This window comes from Cyclopterus lumpus, chromosome 1 (genome assembly GCF_009769545.1).
Source record: "Cyclopterus lumpus isolate fCycLum1 chromosome 1, fCycLum1.pri, whole genome shotgun sequence".
In the NCBI taxonomy this organism is placed as follows: domain Eukaryota; kingdom Metazoa; phylum Chordata; class Actinopteri; order Perciformes; family Cyclopteridae; genus Cyclopterus; species Cyclopterus lumpus.
Window position 1 is genome coordinate 5,248,899 of NC_046966.1, and position 19,647 is coordinate 5,268,545.

A 19,647-nucleotide genomic window follows, 5' to 3' on the forward strand; every position below is an offset into this window, starting at 1 on the left:
ACAGCTTAGCCTACAGTGGCCTCTGTGCATCGTCCAACATCGTCGAGAACGACACACACACACGCACGTATGCATGCACGCATGCGCACACACACACACAGACACACACACACACACACACACACGTACACGCGCGCGCACACACACACAGTATCGTGTCTCCTCGTTCTCGTCACACAGAGAGGTCATCAGCATCTGTATGTTTCTCTCCCTCTTTTCTTCGCCCACTTCATCTTCTCCCTTCGTGCTCTCTTCCTCCGTCTTCACCCTCATACGTCTGATTCAATGCTGGAGAGCTTTTCGTAAACGTGTCCGTTGCTGGCACCATTGAAGGCTCTCTGTCCCGGCCCCAGGCCTAACGTGTCCCTGCCCACCGGCAGTAGCTTGCTGGCCCCGTGGTGGTTCCCCATGGGCACCCCCACCCCACTCAAACACAGCTCTTTGGGGAACCTGGGGGCCACATTGGACATCACCCCAGCTGTGGCGGACACGGGCAAATAGGAAGTCGTTCCCATGGAGCCGTGGAAGTCCCCTCCTCCCCGGGTGTTGTTGAGAAGTTGTTGCTGCTGCTGCTGCGTCTGTGGCTTTTTGACGTAGTACGGTTGGGCGCCGTGTAATTGACACTGGTCGTCGCCGAAGGTTGGGATGAAGGGGTTCTGGTTCACCTTATCTGGGTAGAGAGATTTAGACAAGGAGTAAGTCCCGGCCCCTCTGCTGCTACCACCAGCACCACCACCAGCACCACAGCCCCCACCTCCCATCATAGCTCTATCTCTGTCCCTCAGGTCTCTCTCCCCTACGGACCGCTGATGCAACCCACCTTCGCCTCCACGGAACAAACTGAAGGAGGAGCCTCCCTTCGACCGGTCCCCGCCTACTCCCCCGAACATGGAAGACTCTCTTTCCCCTGCGTACCTCTCGAACATGTGGGCGTAAGGGCTGGGGCCCTCCATGAAGCGGTCTTTGTCTTTCAGGCTCACACTCCGCGGCTGGGGAAACTTCCCCCCGCCACTACCCCCTCCCCGGCGGCCCGCCCCCTCCCTCTGCAGGTCCACAAATGTGTCATACGAGTGCTGCCTCCGTAACACCCTCCCGCCCGGCCCTATCTTCCTGCGCTGCGCCTGTGCCTGAGTTGGTACTTGGCTGGGTCCTACGCTACTCTTCAATCCGGCGAACACCATGTTGATATCCTCGCTGATGTTGTAAAGGTTGCTCTGCGGGATCTTACACGAGTCGCTGCGCTTGCAGCTAGCGGAGCTGGGGCGACTGCTGCTGCCGCCAACCCCGCTAGCCGGGCAAGGGCCGCCTCCACCATGGTGACACACATTATGGCAGTTACGACACTCCCAGTCGCCCCCTGCTATGCCCCCACCTCCCAGCCCAGAAACCCCCTTCTCCCAGCAGGTGTGGGCCTGCTGCCCTGCCGACACAGAGCCAAGCCCACCTTTACACTCCGGCTTCTTGCCTTTACCTTTGAGGAAGTCTTCCACAGGTACTAAGCTTTTACAGATACCACCACCACTACCACCGCCCACGCCGCTTCCTCCACTTCCACCCTCTTGCTCCCACTTGGCCTTGCCCTCCTTGGAGCGGAACTGGTCCGCATAGAAATCCCTCAGGTTCTCTTTGTCTTTGCGGAACAAGTAAGGTGAAGAATTACCCCCTCCGCCTCCCCTTTTCCGCTCCAGGGGAGGTGAGACCGTGCGGTGTGCCAGGGGACCGTGGGGGAAGTGGTGGTGGACGGTGTGGTGGTGGGCTCTCCTCCGGAGGCCGCTCAGCTCTATTTCGTCTTGCTCCCGTCTGCACTTGGCCGAAGCTGGCCTCTTTTTGAGGCTGTCCCTGTACTGCTTACGTCGCTTGTTGTTGCCCTCCAGGTTGCCGTAGGTGACAGTGTGCGTGGAGATATCCGAGACATCCGAGCGAATGTTCCCATCATCCCCCCCTGAGCCTCCCCCACGCCCACCACAGTACCTGTCATGACCCCCGATGAGCCCCGTGCTGGATGCACCTCCTTTGAAAGAAAACCTGCCGTACACATTGTTTCCCTTGAACCCACCCTGGCTGGAATCCGCAGGGGTGTGGCCAGCGATCAGGTCAAACTTATTGGTATTCCTGTGAGTCATGGAGGGGCGGGGCTGGGTTGTGAAGATGGGCGCTACCCCTCCCCCTAAACTCTCGCAATCGAACATGCCCCCCTCCACCGAGCTAGTGCTGCCTAAGCTACGCGGCCTGTTAGGCGGGGGGCCGGACATACCCAGAGCCGAGGCCGGGTGGTGGTGCAGGTAATGGTCCTGGTACAGGTTGCTGTCCTTCAGGGGCAAGTTGCCAAAAGTCCTCTCCACCTCGCTGATGTAGTCACTGAACATGTTGTCCTCTGGCAGGTAGGGCGGGGCTGACTTGCAGTCTACGGGGTGGCCCACCAGGCTGCGCCGGTGATCTTGTATATCGTAGATAGTCGAGTCCCGGCCGCTGTGGCTGTACTCCAGGGCGGCGTGCGGAGAGCCGTTAATGCCCGGGACGGCGGTCATGTCCTTGGCAGTGCGGAGCAAGCGCAGGATGTTGGAGTGGGTGTTGTTCATGTTCTTCTTCATGGTGGCCGAGGGCGAGTCTTTGGTGGACTTGTTTTCCTCAATTTGTACCCCGTGGATGCAGCTGTAGATACCCTGGAGTGTGAAGATTAGAAGAAACAAGGGGGAGGTGGAGAGAGGAAGAGAGGGTGAGACAGGCCATGGGAGGAAGAAAGAACAAGAGTGAGAGTGGTAAGGTACGAAGGCCAAGGGAGAAGCAAAGACCAGTATAGTGTGTAGGAAGGAGTCGAGAACCAAAGGGGGTTTTAATGTTACACACATAAACAGAATGACAAAGAGAGAGAGAGAGAGAGAGAGAGAGATAGAGGGAGGCAAACAGGGGCGGAGAAGGGTTATTGCTTCGCCATGTTTTCTCTGACCATCCTCTTGTTTACACACTATTAAACAGTAATAGGGGCTGAGTTCATAAGTGACTTGTTCTCAGGGGAGCGGTGCTGACGTTCACAGCAGCTGCTCAGCACTCCACCTTAGATTGACGAGAGCTGAGGGAGCCGATCAAAGCCCTGATTGATAACACAAGGGGAGCTGTAAGCTCATGGTTCTGACCCCCGATCAATAGGTTTAATCAATGCCATTTTAATTCAGCAGACACTGGTGGCACTTACTTTTTCCTCATTTCCCTTTCATAAAAAACACACGTTGTCAAAGAAAATTAATCACTTTGCTAAAGTAAATCCAACTTTCTCAATATATCAAGAGGCGCATTACATTATCAATCGTCTTCTTCATAATCCATCATAATCCATCAGCGTGCGCGTTCGCTTCAGGTTTGTCGGTCGGATCGGGATTTTCGAGGGAGGGGAAAGCCTCTTCCCGAGTGAAGTCAAACAAGCGTGTTTAAATGGGGGCCGAGGGGATCTGTGGTCGAGGCGACAGCCAAATCCGAAAGGTCGAGGACACACTACCCACCAGCACAGCACGCGGGCCAACTTTCCTCAAAGGCGTCAACTTGTCAGAAACAGTTTCTGTCTGTCTCTTAGTCACTCTCCCCATCGCCGAGCCACATTGGTGTATCTGAATCGTCGTCCCTGCTCTTCTTTGATGCCTCCGTTCCCTCTTTGTGTCTGTTTTATCTCCGTTTCCGGGTGCTCCGGTGAGCGGCAGCCTTTATCTCTCTACATCTATGGCTACTACAGCTGCCGTGAAAAGGTAATAGAACAGAGGTTCCTTGCTCACCACTGTGTCTATTCTTTTCTACACTGCCTTTGTCCTGCTACCCATTTTATTCTTTATCATGACTCTGGCTAACTGATCTCTTTTTCTTCCTCTGTATTTTATTAGCCCTTTGTGCTCTCGTCACTTGTCCGTCCGTACGTTTTCTCTATACTGTATTAGAAAACTGTTTTCTTCAATGCCGCGCTATCTTTAATATTTTTTCGTCCTCGCACCGCAACTCGAGTGCTAAACCAAGGGTGGAAATGTATAAAAGATATCAAGCCTCTTGAAACGGTGTATGCGCTCTAAATGGACGTTGTAATGCAAGTAAAATCGGTCTCAACCGTGTCAGTGCTTCGGGTGAATCGTAAAGCTACCATGCACAAAACAGTGCTTATGTTTGGCATTACGAAAAAAAGAAAAAACAGCCGTTTCAGGAAGCGACAAAGAGAGGACGAAATTCCTGCCAATTGAACAAAAAAAAGAGGAAATGGCGTGTTTCTGAAGTGCTCAAGGCCAGATCTATTCATGAAGAGTGCTTTCAGGTTATTCTGAGTAGGTGTTAACCAAACGACATTACAATTAGAAAGCACCACACACATAAACACTGGTGTCCTTTTCTCAGGCAAATAATAACTGAGACAATTTGCATGCAACAACCTCCCCCCACCCCTCCACCCCCTCCTCCTCCAATCCCCCTCTTTAAAAGGCAACATTATGCAAATGATTTTACACCTCTGATGATTATTTATATGGACCCCAAACAGCTTGTTTCAATAACTCTGAGACACCTCATTAGGTGACGCATCTGAGCAGAGTCGCAACGCGCTTGATAACCAGATAAACGGGGGAAGACCGCGGGCTTTGTTTTGTCTGTCAGGGCCTCGAGGCTTCAGCGACGCACGCATGCCGATGCCGGTTGGTCCCGCTGTGGTCCCGCACATCAGCAGCCCGCAGTCTTTATGACGCGGGTTGTAACCACTTCTTGTGTGGCAATCCAGGAAACACGTTCGCTTTCCACTTTCCTGAATAAGTGAAGAGGCTAAATAGTTGCCTGTGTTTGTTGGTCAGTTTAGTAAACGACTGACAAGTGTTCACTCTTGACCTCTATGAACTGAGTGAACTGAGGTCTTGGCAATCACGGCCACTTCATGCAGCGATTGGCCCAGTTGTGTGTATGGGAGAAAGTTACGACAATAAGGTTAGGCTTCTTCATTTTGAGGCTGATTATTTTTCCTGTGTAAAAAAAAAAGAAAGATGCATTTGATGAGATTGAAAATGTGCACTTTATCACATCTCGCCCCCCCCTCTCCACCACGGCGGCCTTTTCATCCCGCATCCGGGGGTGGCCGTTCTGAAAGCCATAAACACTTTGCCTTCAGACGTCACATCTTATGAGAATATCTGACACCTTAACTTTGAGTAAACGTTCAACTTTAACATATATTTCCCACATATATCTCATATATTTCTCACATGTATCTCATATTTTAATACATATATCTCATATATTTCTCATGGGTAAACGTAAGTTAGCCGTGTCACTTGATTACATAATTACACCAGAATTCTGATCAAATAAACTTGTTTTTTCAAGACAAACCTGTAATTCTAAATAAAGAAATATCCATCACAAATCTTTAATTATTCAGATGAAACATTTTGTATTAATTTATTTTTTAAGTGCTGGTTATTTTAATGAAAGTTAACTGCTCCCTTTGACTGACAGTGTTTTATACAAGATATCCTTTTCCCGTACAGCTCACTGATGCTTTTGACTTGTTGTTTAACAAATGGGCTAAAAAAAAGTCACAGGTTAAGTCAGCTGAGTCATCGCATCCCGCTGACTGACTCGATACACCTCAACCGAAAGTCAGCGGTTTGAAAACAACCCCTCTCTTGATCTTCCTGTCGAGGCGAGGGGGCGCGGGGGGGGGGGTGACAAAGGTCAGACCTAAAATAAAACACGAGCACACTCACCCTGCTAATGGAGAAGGTGGCCCCGGGTTGCCCAGAGCACACGCCCATGAAGCAGAAGCGCAGCTGCCAGTAGAACCAATGCTCACAGATGAAGGTGAGCAGCGACAGGATCATGGCGGCGCCGAGCATGTAGAAGACCCCCGCCATGTTGTCCACGTCCAACTGGCTGCTCATCACCTCATTCTTCTCGTTGTGGCAGATGCCCGTCAGCCACAGGGCCTCGAACTCCTCCATATCACCTGGAGTAAGGAGAGACACACACACATACACACACACACACACACACACACAGGTTACTGTATCGAGGTCGTCAGGGATGTTTGCGCTTGAGTGATTTGGCCCATAGGTGTCTGAACATTTAAGTGTGAGTACAAAAAGAGAGGGCACATTTTGGAAGGGGAGTTGATGCCAAAAACAGCTCAGGTCTCATGTATGTGCAACACATGTCAGGTTGCATTATTTTGACTGAACGTCTCCCCGAGGATCTACCTCATTAAGGATTGCTTATGCAAGGCTTTCCCTTTCCTTGTTGTGGGGAAGAAGAAGAAAAAAAAGAAACACAAGCGCCCGCCGGAACTCGACAGTCCTCGGGGAGGAAGTGTGTGTGTGGTCATGTGACGAGTGCTTCCGCCCTAAAATATCTCCCCCTCAGTTCCACGTCCCTGGGGGGACCGCTGAGGGGGGAGGACACGTCCAGAGAGATTTGTTTGATCTGCACCAATGAACTGATGTTGTGTGTGTCTGGAGGAGATCAAGAGGGTGTGCAGGCGTATGGGTGTGCGTGCGTTTGTCTCGTCACTATAGTTTTCAGCGAGACTTTCTCTCCAGACTACATCGACTTAGTGGTAGAATAGTTATCATGGTGATGAGCGCCGAAAACAGAAAATATGAAATCTGGAACCAAGGGGAAAACTTTATTGTTTCATGGTCTTTGCTCATGGAATAAATTAACGAATATTTACACTCCTTCACTTTCTTTCTCTGAGTTAGGTGAGAAGATCTGTACCCCTCTCATGTGAACTACAGAGCTGGAGCCAGGAGGCTATTAGCTTAGCTTAGCTTAGCTTAGCGACTGGGAGCAGGAGGTAAACTACTAGCTTGTCCAAAGTAAAACAATATATATATTTAGTATATATCAGTATTTTCCTCTGTACGATGGCGCCAACCTGGCAACCAAGAATTATTGTAATTACTTTAATCAAATAACTCCTCACAACGCCACACAGAGTACGGATTAAAGAAACAGGAATACAACATATTAATAAATTAGCTTTCGACCTGCTGGGACTGGTCTCCCACTGACTTCCAGTCCGCTAAGCTAACAGCCTCTTGCGTCCAGCTCCGTGTTTAGTGCACGGACGCGACAGAGGTAGAAATCTTCTCATCCGGCTCCCGCAAAGAAAGCGAGTAAGCCGACTTACTCAAATGATGTCTAACGAGAACATGTGTTCGTGATAACTGCATTTCAAAAGGGCAAAAATTCAAATAACTTTAATATAATTTTCTTTGATCCTGTTTTTAAATGAATTCCTAGTGATGACCAGATATCCCCCTTAACTTCAGATAAGGCCGGGCAAAGAATTGGTTCCCATTTAGAACCAGTGACCCATTCTTGACTGCAGCTGATTCTTCATATCCGCCCACGGATTTCAATGACAATGACATACGTCCTCCTCCTCCTCCTCCTCCATCTTCAACACCTCTCCCATCTCCCTCTTGATCCTGCCCACATGAAGAGGCCCTTGGTTTCCTGTTAGTAGACCGTTGCTGATCCTCTCCCTCGGCACACAAGACTCGCATCATGTTCATATGTTCTGGACTCTAGGACGTGACGGATAGGAACAAACATCGAGGAGTCTGATCTCTGAACCGGGCATCAGTTTCAGGACTGGCATCTGAGCGTACGTCACACATCAGTGTACGTCGAGGTCTGGGTCAATTTGGCTCCTAAAGATGTGATCCGAGGTGAACGTTCCCCCTGCACTGACCCCGTCATCCGTCACACACACCGGGATGGAAGTTGGTAGCACATTGGAGACCATTATGTATGTGTGTGTGTGTGTGTGTGTGTGTGTGTGTGTGTGTGTGTGTCAGCGTGCTGTACAATATATGATTTGGCATGTGGTGGAGCACAGACGGTCTCTGGAGGTGGAGTGCTCCTGTAGGTGTACTCTCCAATGATTCACATCATGAACAATCTCTTCTTTTACATGAAGCTCATTATTATTTATTTATTTCAGCATGTTATACTTTCCGTTGTGATTTTATTGTGGTATTATTATACTTACTATACAGCTATGCATCTGCGATAGCAGGCTTATGACACTCCAATAATAGTGGTGTGTTTCTACATTCACCTACAATGTTAATTCTTCCAGTGCTTTATTTGTGGCCTATTGTATCGCCCTATAATTTATTATAGGATGTCTATGGTCTGGAATCCACACCAGCCAGCGGGACAGGGTGTGAGCTATGCCTTCAGGTTTTAGGAGCAGTGTCCCAGTCAGGATAAAGAGACACACTCTGAATCTCTACAGTGAATAAAAGCTACAGGAGAGGTTTTGTGTTCCGCCCTCAAAAATATGTTTTACTTAAACCTATGCTATTTTGGAGTATTATTATTACTATAGATAACGCCCCAAAAGCTTAAAGACAAAACTTGCGATAGTTAAAAAAGTAAAAACTCTTTCACTCCTCAGTCAACAACAACTTTCGTCTTTCCAGCATTCATCCACCCATCTAATACCGATCACTTTCCAGCACCTGCTCGCCATCCCCTCCCCGGCTCGCTGACGTCTTCTTTCGGTCACGACCCAAAACACACAACAACAGCTGGAGCTCAAAAAACAAAAGCAGACCCACGAACCCGACAGCGGTATCACGGGGGCTGCTCCCTCACTGAAGTACTGGGGTGGGACTGATGATTCAAATCAGTGAATTGATCAGCCGGTGTAACGGTGCTACACGAATCAATTTCTACAAAGACACGTGTGCTTATGAACACTCGGGGTAGCCCACTACTGCGCTCCCTGCACATCACTTAGCGGGCACTGGAGGTGGTAAAGGGCTTAAATTATTTACGCGCTTTTTCAAAACCGTACGCTGAGCTTCGCAGCCTTTCTGTCCGATCCTTCTGATGTAGCTCACAAGCTGTAGGAGAGAACATCTTAGAAAGCTATACACTAAATCAGAGAGGGTTCATATCGTTCATACCAGAAAGCGCTCGCACTGGCGACAAATCAAAAATATTTAAGGTTTCCCCTGTTGGATGAATAAGTCTATGCGACAGAAGAAAGAAATAAGACAATTACCCCAAATGTATCCTCTTACTCGTAGTGCCCAGATTGCTTTGGTGTGAGTTGCCAGGTGTTGAAGATGTCGGCCTTCTCTCAGATATAATGGGACGATATGGCACTCGGCTTGTGGTGCTAAAAGCGCCCCAAAAAAGACTTCCCATAAATCCTCACCTGGCTACTCAAGATAGTCCACAGACGTTGTTGTGAGGAGGTTCGTGGAGGAACTAACAAGATTGCGACAGGGAAGAGGAACTGTCCCTTTAAGGTATATATTTAAGCGTATCCTTTGCAGTGAACGCTGCCAGAACCTCTGAAATCACCAAACAAACAAACAAACAAACAAACTCCTTCCACACTCCAGCGTGCACTCCTCCAGCTGCAGCAGCTGCAGCCTCTCAGGCCTGCCGGTGCCTCGCTGTTGATCGAGGACTGAACCGTGCCAGTCTGGCTCAGGAGGCCTCATCAAATGCCGGGATCCACCAGCAGGCTCTTGGCTTGTTACCATCACAAACACGGACCCCCTTCGGAGTCACATGCAGCCTCCTCGCAGCTGCTTTGAACGACTTCCCGTCCCCAGCTTTAAGTCACTGATGAGAGCACACCTCTCATCTAGCGGTGAGGATACTTCACAAAAGAATAGGACACCGTGTTTACCACCATCTCCAAAATGGTGCGCGTGTGAGCGTGTGCGTGTGTGCGTGTGTGTATTTTCTACATTGAAGTGGCAATCAACAACAGCAGCTGTAACACCTGATCATCTGCAACAGAGCAGCAGATGAAGAGCCGAATAGAAATGCCACCATTATTGCTTGTGTTGCGATGATATTTACGAGGCATCTTCATTCAAATAACACAGAATACGATATGTTATTCCAAGTCCCTTACCATCTCCAAACAGCATGAGGATGGCCAGATCCACGGCTCGTTTCCAGCCGGAGTTCTTCTGGATGGCGATGCCGTAGCCGGTGGAGGCGAACACTTTGCCGCTCCCGATGGTGACCAGCTTACAGCCCTCGTCCCGGCCGGCCATGTAGTTCAGCACCGCCGCGTCGTAGATGAAGGCATCCAGCTTGCTGCCGAGCGCCACGGAGAGGAAAGTGCGTTAGAAGAACACGTTGGCATCGTAAGAGCGCCTTGTTGTTTCCTTCACATTTCTGGAGAGGTTCCTGAAGAGCTTTGTAATTTGGCACTAATTGTAGATTTAGACTGCGTCGCATCAGTCGGTTCGTCGGGTGCGTCGAGTCTTAAAACTGTTGTTGATTTTCAGGAGTCATTTACATTTACCAAAGTCAATATTTACATATTTGATTTGATTTATTTATTTCACTGTATTCTCCATAAATGTTGAATTGCATGTGCACATTTCTGTGTGTTCAGGCGACCTGCTGTGCTCTGAGTAAAACACTCTAGGAAACACTGGCTTAGCATTAAATTGGAATTAATTAATCTAAACTTTGATCTCTCTCTCTCTCTCTCTCTATTTCAGCGATAATGAATGGCAAATAAATTATGATACATTTATGGCTTCATAGAATAAATAGTTACCAGGTACAAACATTGCATTGAGGGTTGTTTAGGAAGAGGCAGTGTGCGTGCTATGAGGGCTCAAAAAATAACAGAGATATTTCTCTTTGAGTTCAAACTCTCTATAATCAGTCAATATAGGGAACCAGTTAGGAGTGATTCGGGATGAAATCTCTGAATATTTATTATTCTATTCTGTTTTATTCCTGGGTTTCCGGTAGTGTTTTAGGTAGAACACCGAGTCTGAATCAAAGACCACTTTTGCTCACTTCTTAAAAAACAAATTAAAAGCTTCTGAAACAACGGTACGTTTGACCAAGATCAATAATTAAATTATTTTAGGATGAGTAACTACAGAGAAAAACATGTTTTTCATGAACTGATTTTGCTTCGTCTTATTTTAGACTAGTCGAAAGAAAACATCCAAAATACACATGTTGGTGTTTATTGTACTACTTTGTCTTAATATAAGTAACATCAGCTGGAGAAGTGTCACGGTGATATCATTTTATTTTACCCTATTCACGTTCAATGTTTTCAAAACGTAGGCAATTTTACAGCACATATCTTTAAATGTTCTCAGACTGAGCCAGAAATCTCCACATCAGCATCACTTACATACACCAAACTCTCCGGTTCCATTCCTCTCTGTATTGTGATGGTTTGTTCATGCCGAACACTTTTTGACTACAAACCTATTTTCTTTGGCTTTTGGCATAATTTTCTGATTCATGGAGTGATGTAAAGAGACATCCAATATTCCCCCCTCGTAAAAACCTGTGACTCTAAAATGTCAACAAAATGAAACGTGAATTCTGAACCTGGTTTCATCCAATGTCCAGCTTTCTGTTGTGGAAATGTTTGCAAATGAGTGCATATTTCATAAAATAATGCCTCATTTCTATATTTAAACACACGGTTTCAGAAATATAATGTAATGCCTTAATGTCAGTAATCAAATGGTGACATTTTATAGTGATATCTGTATTTTGATATAATTTTGACCCTAATCACCTGACGTGTCTCCCTCAAGTATGACTATCGTTTAGGCCTAACAGCTCAATTGACCATGTAACTGTTAATACCGTCTGAGCTGAAACAGTTCCTTGTATCTACTCTATTCAGATCCATCCAGACCGACCCTGAATGACGTCTCAGGTCAATCGGCATGACGACCTCCATCTTGGCAACAAAACTACCATCAAACGGTGCCCCGGTGCCCTGCAGGCCTCCGTGGTCATTCAGCTCAGTCTCTCACCACCGGTACATCAATACTTTCCATTGTTAATCCTTAAGCGGCGGTTGATGAACACATCGTAGGACAGGGAGAGAGAAAGAGTGAAAAGGAAAAGGAAAGGGAAGGGAGGGAGAGAGAGAGAGAGAGAGAGAGAAAGAAGGAGGGTGAATATTAGCAAGCTTTCACTGCAACCACGGGCTACGCTGCTATTTTGGGTGCCGGTGGCTCCACTGGCTGCCCACGAACATCACCCAGAATGCTCCCTCCTTTCCTTCAGTCTCCCTCTCCTTACTCCTTCATCATCTTTCCTCTGTGTTGCATCAGCACAGGACCTCACAGCTTCATGGCGCCCGTCTCTTTTTCTCCCCGCTGGGATCCTTTCAACTCCCTCCCTCCGCACATCACCCCCATCATCTGTCTCTTTATCCTCCCCTCAGTCTCTTCTCTACCCCCCCCCCCCCCCCCGCCCCCCCTCCTCACCCGCTCTTCAGACTGTACAGCGCCTCGTCTACATTCTTCTGGTGGAAGCTGGTCATGTAATTGTGCATGTCCTTGTAGTTGTTGCGGATGTTGCGCTCTGTGCTCCCGTTGGGCACCGTGCCAAACCGGAACGGCGGAGAGAATTCGTTGGGCTTCTGGAACTGTTTCGTCAAAACAGAAACAGGGAACGTATTAATGAAAGTTGAGCTCCGATACACAGACAAACATGTACTGTACACCGGGTCCAGTCCAAAAGTAAAGACCCTCCAATCGGACGATTAGGGTCGGGCTGCAACTGACGAGCATTTTCATCACGGACTATTCAATTTCTGGATTAATCAATTTCTGGTTTAACCATTTGATGGATAGGAGGTTGAAAAAACTATCAAATGCCAATCATGATTTCTAAAGCCAAGGCTGACAATTTTGTCTGAACAGTCCAAAACCCCCAAAACAATTCCTCTTCCGATTATGTAAGCCAAAGAAAGGACAGAAAGAGAAGAAAAGCAGCAGATCCTCACAATAAGCGACTCACATTTTGACATTTCTCCTTGAAAGTGTTTTGAAATTGATGAAACTTTGATAAAAAAAGTCGCTGATTTTTTTTCTTTCTGTTGTTCGACTAATTGATCGGTCAACAAAGTCACAAGCCATACATACATATTTAAGTGCGAATCATATTTCAGTGCGAATCAGCAATGGTGATAATCGTTGAAGCGGTCTATGAAGCAAATATGAAAAATGTTTTCTCGTTCCAGCTTCTAAAATCCTCAGATTTGCTGCTTTTCTTTGTTTCATATCTTTGTAAATTGAAGATTAGGCAAAACAGACAATTTGAAACAAGCAACTTGAACCACAGACGGTCGTCAAACAAAATACTGAGGATTCAATTATAATCTGTATAGTAAGAAGGTCAAATAAAATACATAGTAAAAAAGGAAAACAATCTTTAGCGGCAGCCCTGAACCGTGAATCCGCTAACAGACCTTCATCTACACACACACTCGGTCTCAACCCCCCCACGTTACTTTCACACACCCGCTCCCCCGCCGCGCGGCCCCACACTTTGCCTCACGCTCACACCTTTTTATCTGACAGGCCCGACACCTGGTCGACGTACTCCTCCTGGATCATGAAGGCCGCCAGGTTGGCAGTGTAGGAGGCCAGGAAGATGACAGCGAAGAAGGCCCACACTGACACCATGATCTTACTGGTGGTCCCTTTGGGATTCTGCACGGGGACGGAGTTGTTGAAAACCAGACCCCAAAGCAGCCAGACGGCCTTGCCGATGGTGAAGGAAGGGCCCCCGGGTTCTGGGAGAGACGTGGGAGAGGAGAGGAGAGGGAGGAGGGGTACAAAGAAAGATGACAGAGCGAAGAGGGAATGTGAGGAATCAGTTTGACAGATCCCAGATGCTACTTCACTTTATCTCCATTCACTCGCGACCGCCGTCGTGGGACGCCACTTGATGGATGGCGGCTACAAAGACTGGATTTATTCCCAAATCCTTTTACTTTGCCAGCGGTCGCAGGATCAACGTGCGCTCTTCCAGCCGCTGCCGTGACAGCCCACTGACACAGACTACCTCTGATCCAGCATGACAAGGTAAGCAGGGTGGAAGCACTACACCACTGGATAGCTCCGAGGCTTCACAGACAGGGAGAAAGGGGGGGGGGGGGGTACGCAGCAGGCGACAATTATGCTACAGCGGGAGCAGCAGTAAAGGAAAACAGCCTTACATAAGCTGTAGCGATCAAGCCCCACACACACACTACACACTGTTGCCAGAAGACAGACAGAAAACACTGACATAACTCCAAACCACACACCATTACTCTTCTCCCCTCTGGTCTTTGATACAAAATATACAATAAATAAATAGAAAAGGCTGTGAGCAGCCATATAACACGTCTCTGATTTGATCCTGAGTGGCTGCCGTCGTGGCAGCTTAATGCAATCACGAGAGTCAAACAGAGCTTGGTGTATAAAACCTGGAGAGAAGGATAAATAAAAAAGATTGAATCTGAACCATCGATTTTGAGTGGCAAATTGATTTGAACGGCCCGCTGGAACCAAATGTGATTCAACAGCGCCGTGTTATTCCATACTGTCAGACACCATTGAACCTGACACATATTTTCAATGTATGGTAATGGATCTACTTAAGTGTCCTCGCCAGTTTTGCAACCCGAGATGTGTGTAACAACGGCGTGTAATGCTGAGAGCAGCACTATACTATACTATAAGAAAGAGAGACGTAATGCTTGAACAGAGGAGTCTTTGTTCACACGTGTGATAGCTAAGAATACTTCAGATCACCTCTTGTCAATGATCCTTTTCATTATGGAAAGAGCTTAAGTGACTGGAGACGGAGATAAGTACTCCGCGGCATCGAGTATAGAAAGTGCTCCGATCGCACTCATACAGACGGGGATTGTCAAATCCACTTGGCGTGCGAGGGGGCTTTGTTTGCATGCTGCATTCAAGGTCACGAGGAAACATGCCAACTGGTAAGTCTTCATCTCTGCACGTGACGTCGCCTGAAAATGAACCCCATTGTCACTTGGATCATGGAGCATGCATTGACTGTGTGTGTGTGTGTGTGTGTGTGTGTGTGTGTGTGTGTGTGTGTGTGTGCACGCGTGTGTGTGTGTGTGTGTGTGTGTGTGCGTGTGTGTGCAGTCTTCTCACCTCGTCCATCTGCCAGGCAGCGGTTGTAACCCACGGGGCTGAAGTACTCAAACACAAACACAGACACGGCCGACACCATCAGCAACATCACAAACATCATCACCCAGACATCAGCACTGAAGGGCTCTAAAACACAGAGAAGGAGACAGAAGGGGGGGGGGGGGGGCAGAGGAAGTGAAAAGGGATAGGAGGGAGGGTTGTGGAAAAGAGACAGAGAGAGGAAGTTGATTAAACCAGATTAAAGAAAATCATAATCAACATGATTACTTGTATTCACAAGTGATGCACGGTGATGGATTCTGCCCCAGTCCCAAAGCACGTTTCAGGAGAGCAGCTGAGAGGGAAGTCGGTAAGTGCGAATGGACAGATGTGTACTCATGGAAGTGGGCACGTCTCCCACCACTCAAACAGTCAGTGAGAGTTTCCATAGTACTCAATACAAGCTCACCGCGAGGCCCATTTAGTAGCTGCTCTGGAGCTTTCGGTTCTAGTGCACAATCTTCGTAAGCGGATGGAGTTGTAAATATTCCACTTTAAAAAATATATATATGTGCACTTTTTCCTCTTTAAATTGGTAACCGGCCTCCATCTCCAGCTCCTCAGCAAGGTACCCAACGCTTCTGCACCATGTGTGGTATCAAAGTGACATCAACACGACATGTCGGACCAGACCTCCTTATGAAGCTTGTTTGGCTGCTATTTAAACCAATGTTTTGCTTTTCTGAAAAATAAATTGCTGCTCAAAGACATTTCTGGGACCTGGAGTATTGAAACCACACTTGCTGTTCCCACGGCAACACAAGTGTGGCCGTATCAACCAGGACTGACATCTTAAGGAGGACAACGATAAGGACTTTAAGACACCTCTGATGCAAGGAGACGCCCTTTAACGCGTTCAAGAATGATGAGAGTTTTGAACATTGATTATCCCATGATGACTTGTGTGTGTGATACACGGTCGAAAGCTCCAGAACCGCCACTGAATGGACCTCTGTGTTGAGATTACATGCGTTTCAGTATTTAGCGATGCACGTTTTTTCTGCTGCATTTTATGTCACTAATTCCCCAAATGTGTGTTAAACAGCGTACTTTTTTTTTTTTTTTTACTGTGCATTTATTATTTTATCTTTGAGTGTGTGTGTATGTGTGTGTGTGTGTGTGTCGATTTGTGTTGTCCATCAGCCATAAACACCAGGTGTCTGTCTCCTCACCGAGGAAGGCGGAGGGGGACACGGTGCCGTTGCTACGGGAGACCATGACACTGATCCCCGTCTCAATGAAGGGCACGGAGAAGTCAATGACCTGGGACCTCTCCTCGTTGATGGTGAGCGAACCCACTGCCATGTGGGCATTCTTCCGCACCACCTGAAGGTCAACCACAGACAGACAGAGGGGGGGGGAGGGGACCTGGAAGGTCAGTACTGATATATACTCAGGATTGCGGTGAAAACAGAGAGGTGGAAGATGCATTTTGGGGCAAGTAAGTCAGTGCTGCAGTTCGTACACACAAGGCGCCGCCTTTGACAAGTAGTGTAGGAGAAGAGGATCGTTACACCACTGGGTCAGTAATCGACTCCCCACCGACCCCAGCATCCCTCCGAGTGTGTTCAGGTACATTTACTTTTTGGGAGCCTCGGGCCGTGAATAAAAAAAGGAGCACAAAAGACTGTGTTAATAAGCGATATGTATGCCGGAGTGAGCAGGAATCCTATGCTTCTCCTACGCTTCATTTCTTTCTCTTGTCTCGTTTTGTTTTCTGTGTCTGTTGTCCTGTTGTCCTGTTGTCCTGTTGTCCTGTGCCACATTAAATCATTAGCTGCTTGTTCAGGCATTTCAGGAAGTGAACTAACGCTTCCAGGCATGCATGAACTGTACATTTGCGTGGCCCGTGTCTTCGTGCTGATGCACGTCACAGGAACATTAAAACTAAATCGACAGTAGGTGGACGTCGGACGCTGTCATCTTTACATTACCCTGCACATCTTAACTCAACCATGTTCTGAAGATGGTCATAAAGTAGCTGGTTCTACGCCATAATCAATTAGGTTGCACGTCACATTGATTTGTAAAGGTTAGCGCTGAATGTCTAATGTGTGCAGTAGAGAAGTGGGTCTTTCCCTGGGGCTGCTCTCTCTCTCTCTCTCTCTCTCTCTCTCCTCCAATGGCTTTCTCCTTCTCTCTGTCTTTTTCTTTCTCCTTCTCTGATTAGGAGCCTGACTGTCCTCCTCCAGAGGTTTTCCGGAGCTGATCACAGCTCCCCCTCAGGCCGGGTTGTGGGGACCGAGTGCAGCTCGATGGCTGACAAAGACGGCGAGAAAGAGACACTCAGACAATATAATTAGCCCCGTCATAAAAAACTCATTCCCACGGGCACCAAAACACTCTCACCAGTTGGCGGAGTCTTAACTTACTTACTTATTTTTTTACATTTTGCAAAGCAATTTGATCTGCGCATTGTAGTTATATTTTTTATAAAGAATAGTAAATTGCAAACTGCTATAAAAGCGGCAAAAGTGATGAGCAAAGGAAAAGAGAGTGAAAAAACAACAAACACACTCACAAATGTTGAATAAATAAACGCAAGGCATAATGAACAAATGAAGACGGAATTAGATTCAAGACATTTCAATCCGTAGCTGTTGTTTCACATTCTAGTTTTTCCCATTTTAAAAATGACCTCCATCCGACTGCATGCACCAAATGCAAAGAGAGAGAGGGAAGCTCGGTAACCAAATTACCGTCTGAAATAGCAACTTTTTCTCACTTTACAAAATAGCAGAAGTTTAAATCTGACTCCTGCAACTTGAAGCCGATTCATTTGTGACAATCTTTCCGCACATTCTTCACTGCCATTGCAAATGGTGTTGCATGTCTTCATTGAGGCGTGCGGAATGCACTACGCCTTTAAGAAAATAGTGAAATGGAAAATAGTATCCGTGCACTACCGATCAGTGAAGCCAGCGAGGGCACGTGGAATAAACAGGGCCATTTGGTTCATGTGTAAAATACAGAGTCGTGTCCTCACCTCACCGACCAGGCCGTTCCACGTCCCATTCACCTTCTTGCCATGTTTGCCGTTGGTGACCAGGTAGAGGTCGTAAGTGAACTTCACCGCCTTGGCGATCTTCTTCAGGATGTCAATGCAGAACCCTTTGCAGCAGCGCTTGATGTAAATCCCTGAATCGCCAGTCTGATTGCTGGGAGGCGGCGCAGAGAGGACGACAAGCAAAGAGAGGGGCACGGGAGGACCCGTTTATTTGGGTTCAGGTCCATTAAACTAGCAGATTCAGAGGAGAGAAGACAGCAGCAGGGATGAGATGGAATACACGTTTTTATTTAAAAGGGGCTGAGAGAATATGTAGGTTTTAATGCCACCCAAAAACTGATAAGCACACATACAAAAAAGAAAGAAGAAGACCACTGGAACTGGCCAAGGAAACCACCTGAAGTCAGTAGGAATGTGGAAAGAACATTAAATGGCAACTTTTCTTTGTTAATCCATCGATTATTTTAGTCATTTATCCGCCAGAAGATTATGAGATCGTGAGTTGTGTGCGTCTCTGTGTGTGATCTTGCCCACCGTGCATAATATTTATGGCTTCACGTTCAAGGGCCTCTCGAGGTTGCAGTGACAAACTTTCTCAAAACACCTTTTTTTGGGCAATTTGATGCTGCCATTGATTCCCAATACTGTCTCATACGCCGACTTTGCTTTCTGGTAATCATGCTCATTTCAGTCGATCTCTCTGCAACAAAATACATCGACGTCTTTGACTTACCGCCAGCTGTTTATTTTGTCAGAGGAGAAAAGGGGAACAAGAGAAAGGACAGCGTGGAAGAGCAGTCAATAGAAAAAAGCACTGATGTAGGACGCCCTCGGGAGATTTCAGGTAGGAAAAGTGAACGAGGCCATTGAAGAAAATGTATTATCACACACCAAGGTGAAGGAGGGAGGATCAAAAACATCGACATTGAGAGATTTTTGTGAGGATGAAAGTGATGCAAAGAAAACAAGGAGAATTAACAGTGACAGAACAATAATAAACAAAGCCAAAGACACGCAAAAAAGGGAAATTCAAGGAAAATGTAAAGAAATCATGACTGTCGCTGCACATACATGCACATTTTATCATAACAAAGATTCATTTCTGCACAGTTTGAATAATATTCTGCTAAACTACCAATGCAGCTGTTCGGGATTCATGGTTTTATAGTATTGGGTAACTTGTTTGATTTTTTAAAATGTATTTAATACTAGTATGTCTCACACTAAGTTTCATAAAAAGACAAACTGAACCTGGATTCACACATTAAAAACAAATCAGATTTCTCATCTCGTGAGACTAAAATGTCAGTTTTCAGGGGAAAGCAAGGAAAACGAAAGCCGACACAGGTTTTCCAAAGTCTAAATGATCACCTGAGTTTGAGCTGTTTGCGGCACGGCACGGTGTTCCTCATGCAGGTGCCACTGAGCGGATCCACGTCCTCCACGATGACAAACGGCGCTTCCTCCAGAGTCACGATGGACAGGTGGTCCTCCCGCTCCTCCGCCGCAGAGTACAGCTCGAAGCGAGGCCACACATGGTATCTCATCGTCAGAGAGCCTCTCTCCCACTTGCCAACCTGCAGGAGTGAGTGGGAGTGATACACAGGCCACTATAACACCTACTTCCACTCCAAAGGAAGACGTGACAGA

The 19,647-nt window shown here is 47.2% G+C and overlaps 1 protein-coding gene across 1 annotated transcript in view; it reads right to left on the minus strand.

The window, feature by feature from the left end:
- Nucleotides 1-269: 269 nt before the first annotated feature.
- The window catches only part of grin2bb (glutamate receptor, ionotropic, N-methyl D-aspartate 2B, genome duplicate b), a 63,718-nt gene continuing 44,340 nt past the window's right edge, over nucleotides 270-19,647 (minus strand). The window contains exons 7-15 of the mRNA XM_034534990.1: nucleotides 19,369-19,574; nucleotides 17,977-18,148; nucleotides 16,163-16,316; nucleotides 14,952-15,077; nucleotides 13,344-13,573; nucleotides 12,261-12,421; nucleotides 9,905-10,092; nucleotides 5,724-5,962; nucleotides 270-2,663 (exon numbers count right to left, since the gene is read on the minus strand). Of these exons, the coding sequence (XP_034390881.1) occupies nucleotides 270-2,663; nucleotides 5,724-5,962; nucleotides 9,905-10,092; nucleotides 12,261-12,421; nucleotides 13,344-13,573; nucleotides 14,952-15,077; nucleotides 16,163-16,316; nucleotides 17,977-18,148; nucleotides 19,369-19,574 (3,870 nt within the window). The remainder of the gene's footprint in view (nucleotides 2,664-5,723; nucleotides 5,963-9,904; nucleotides 10,093-12,260; nucleotides 12,422-13,343; nucleotides 13,574-14,951; nucleotides 15,078-16,162; nucleotides 16,317-17,976; nucleotides 18,149-19,368; nucleotides 19,575-19,647) is intronic.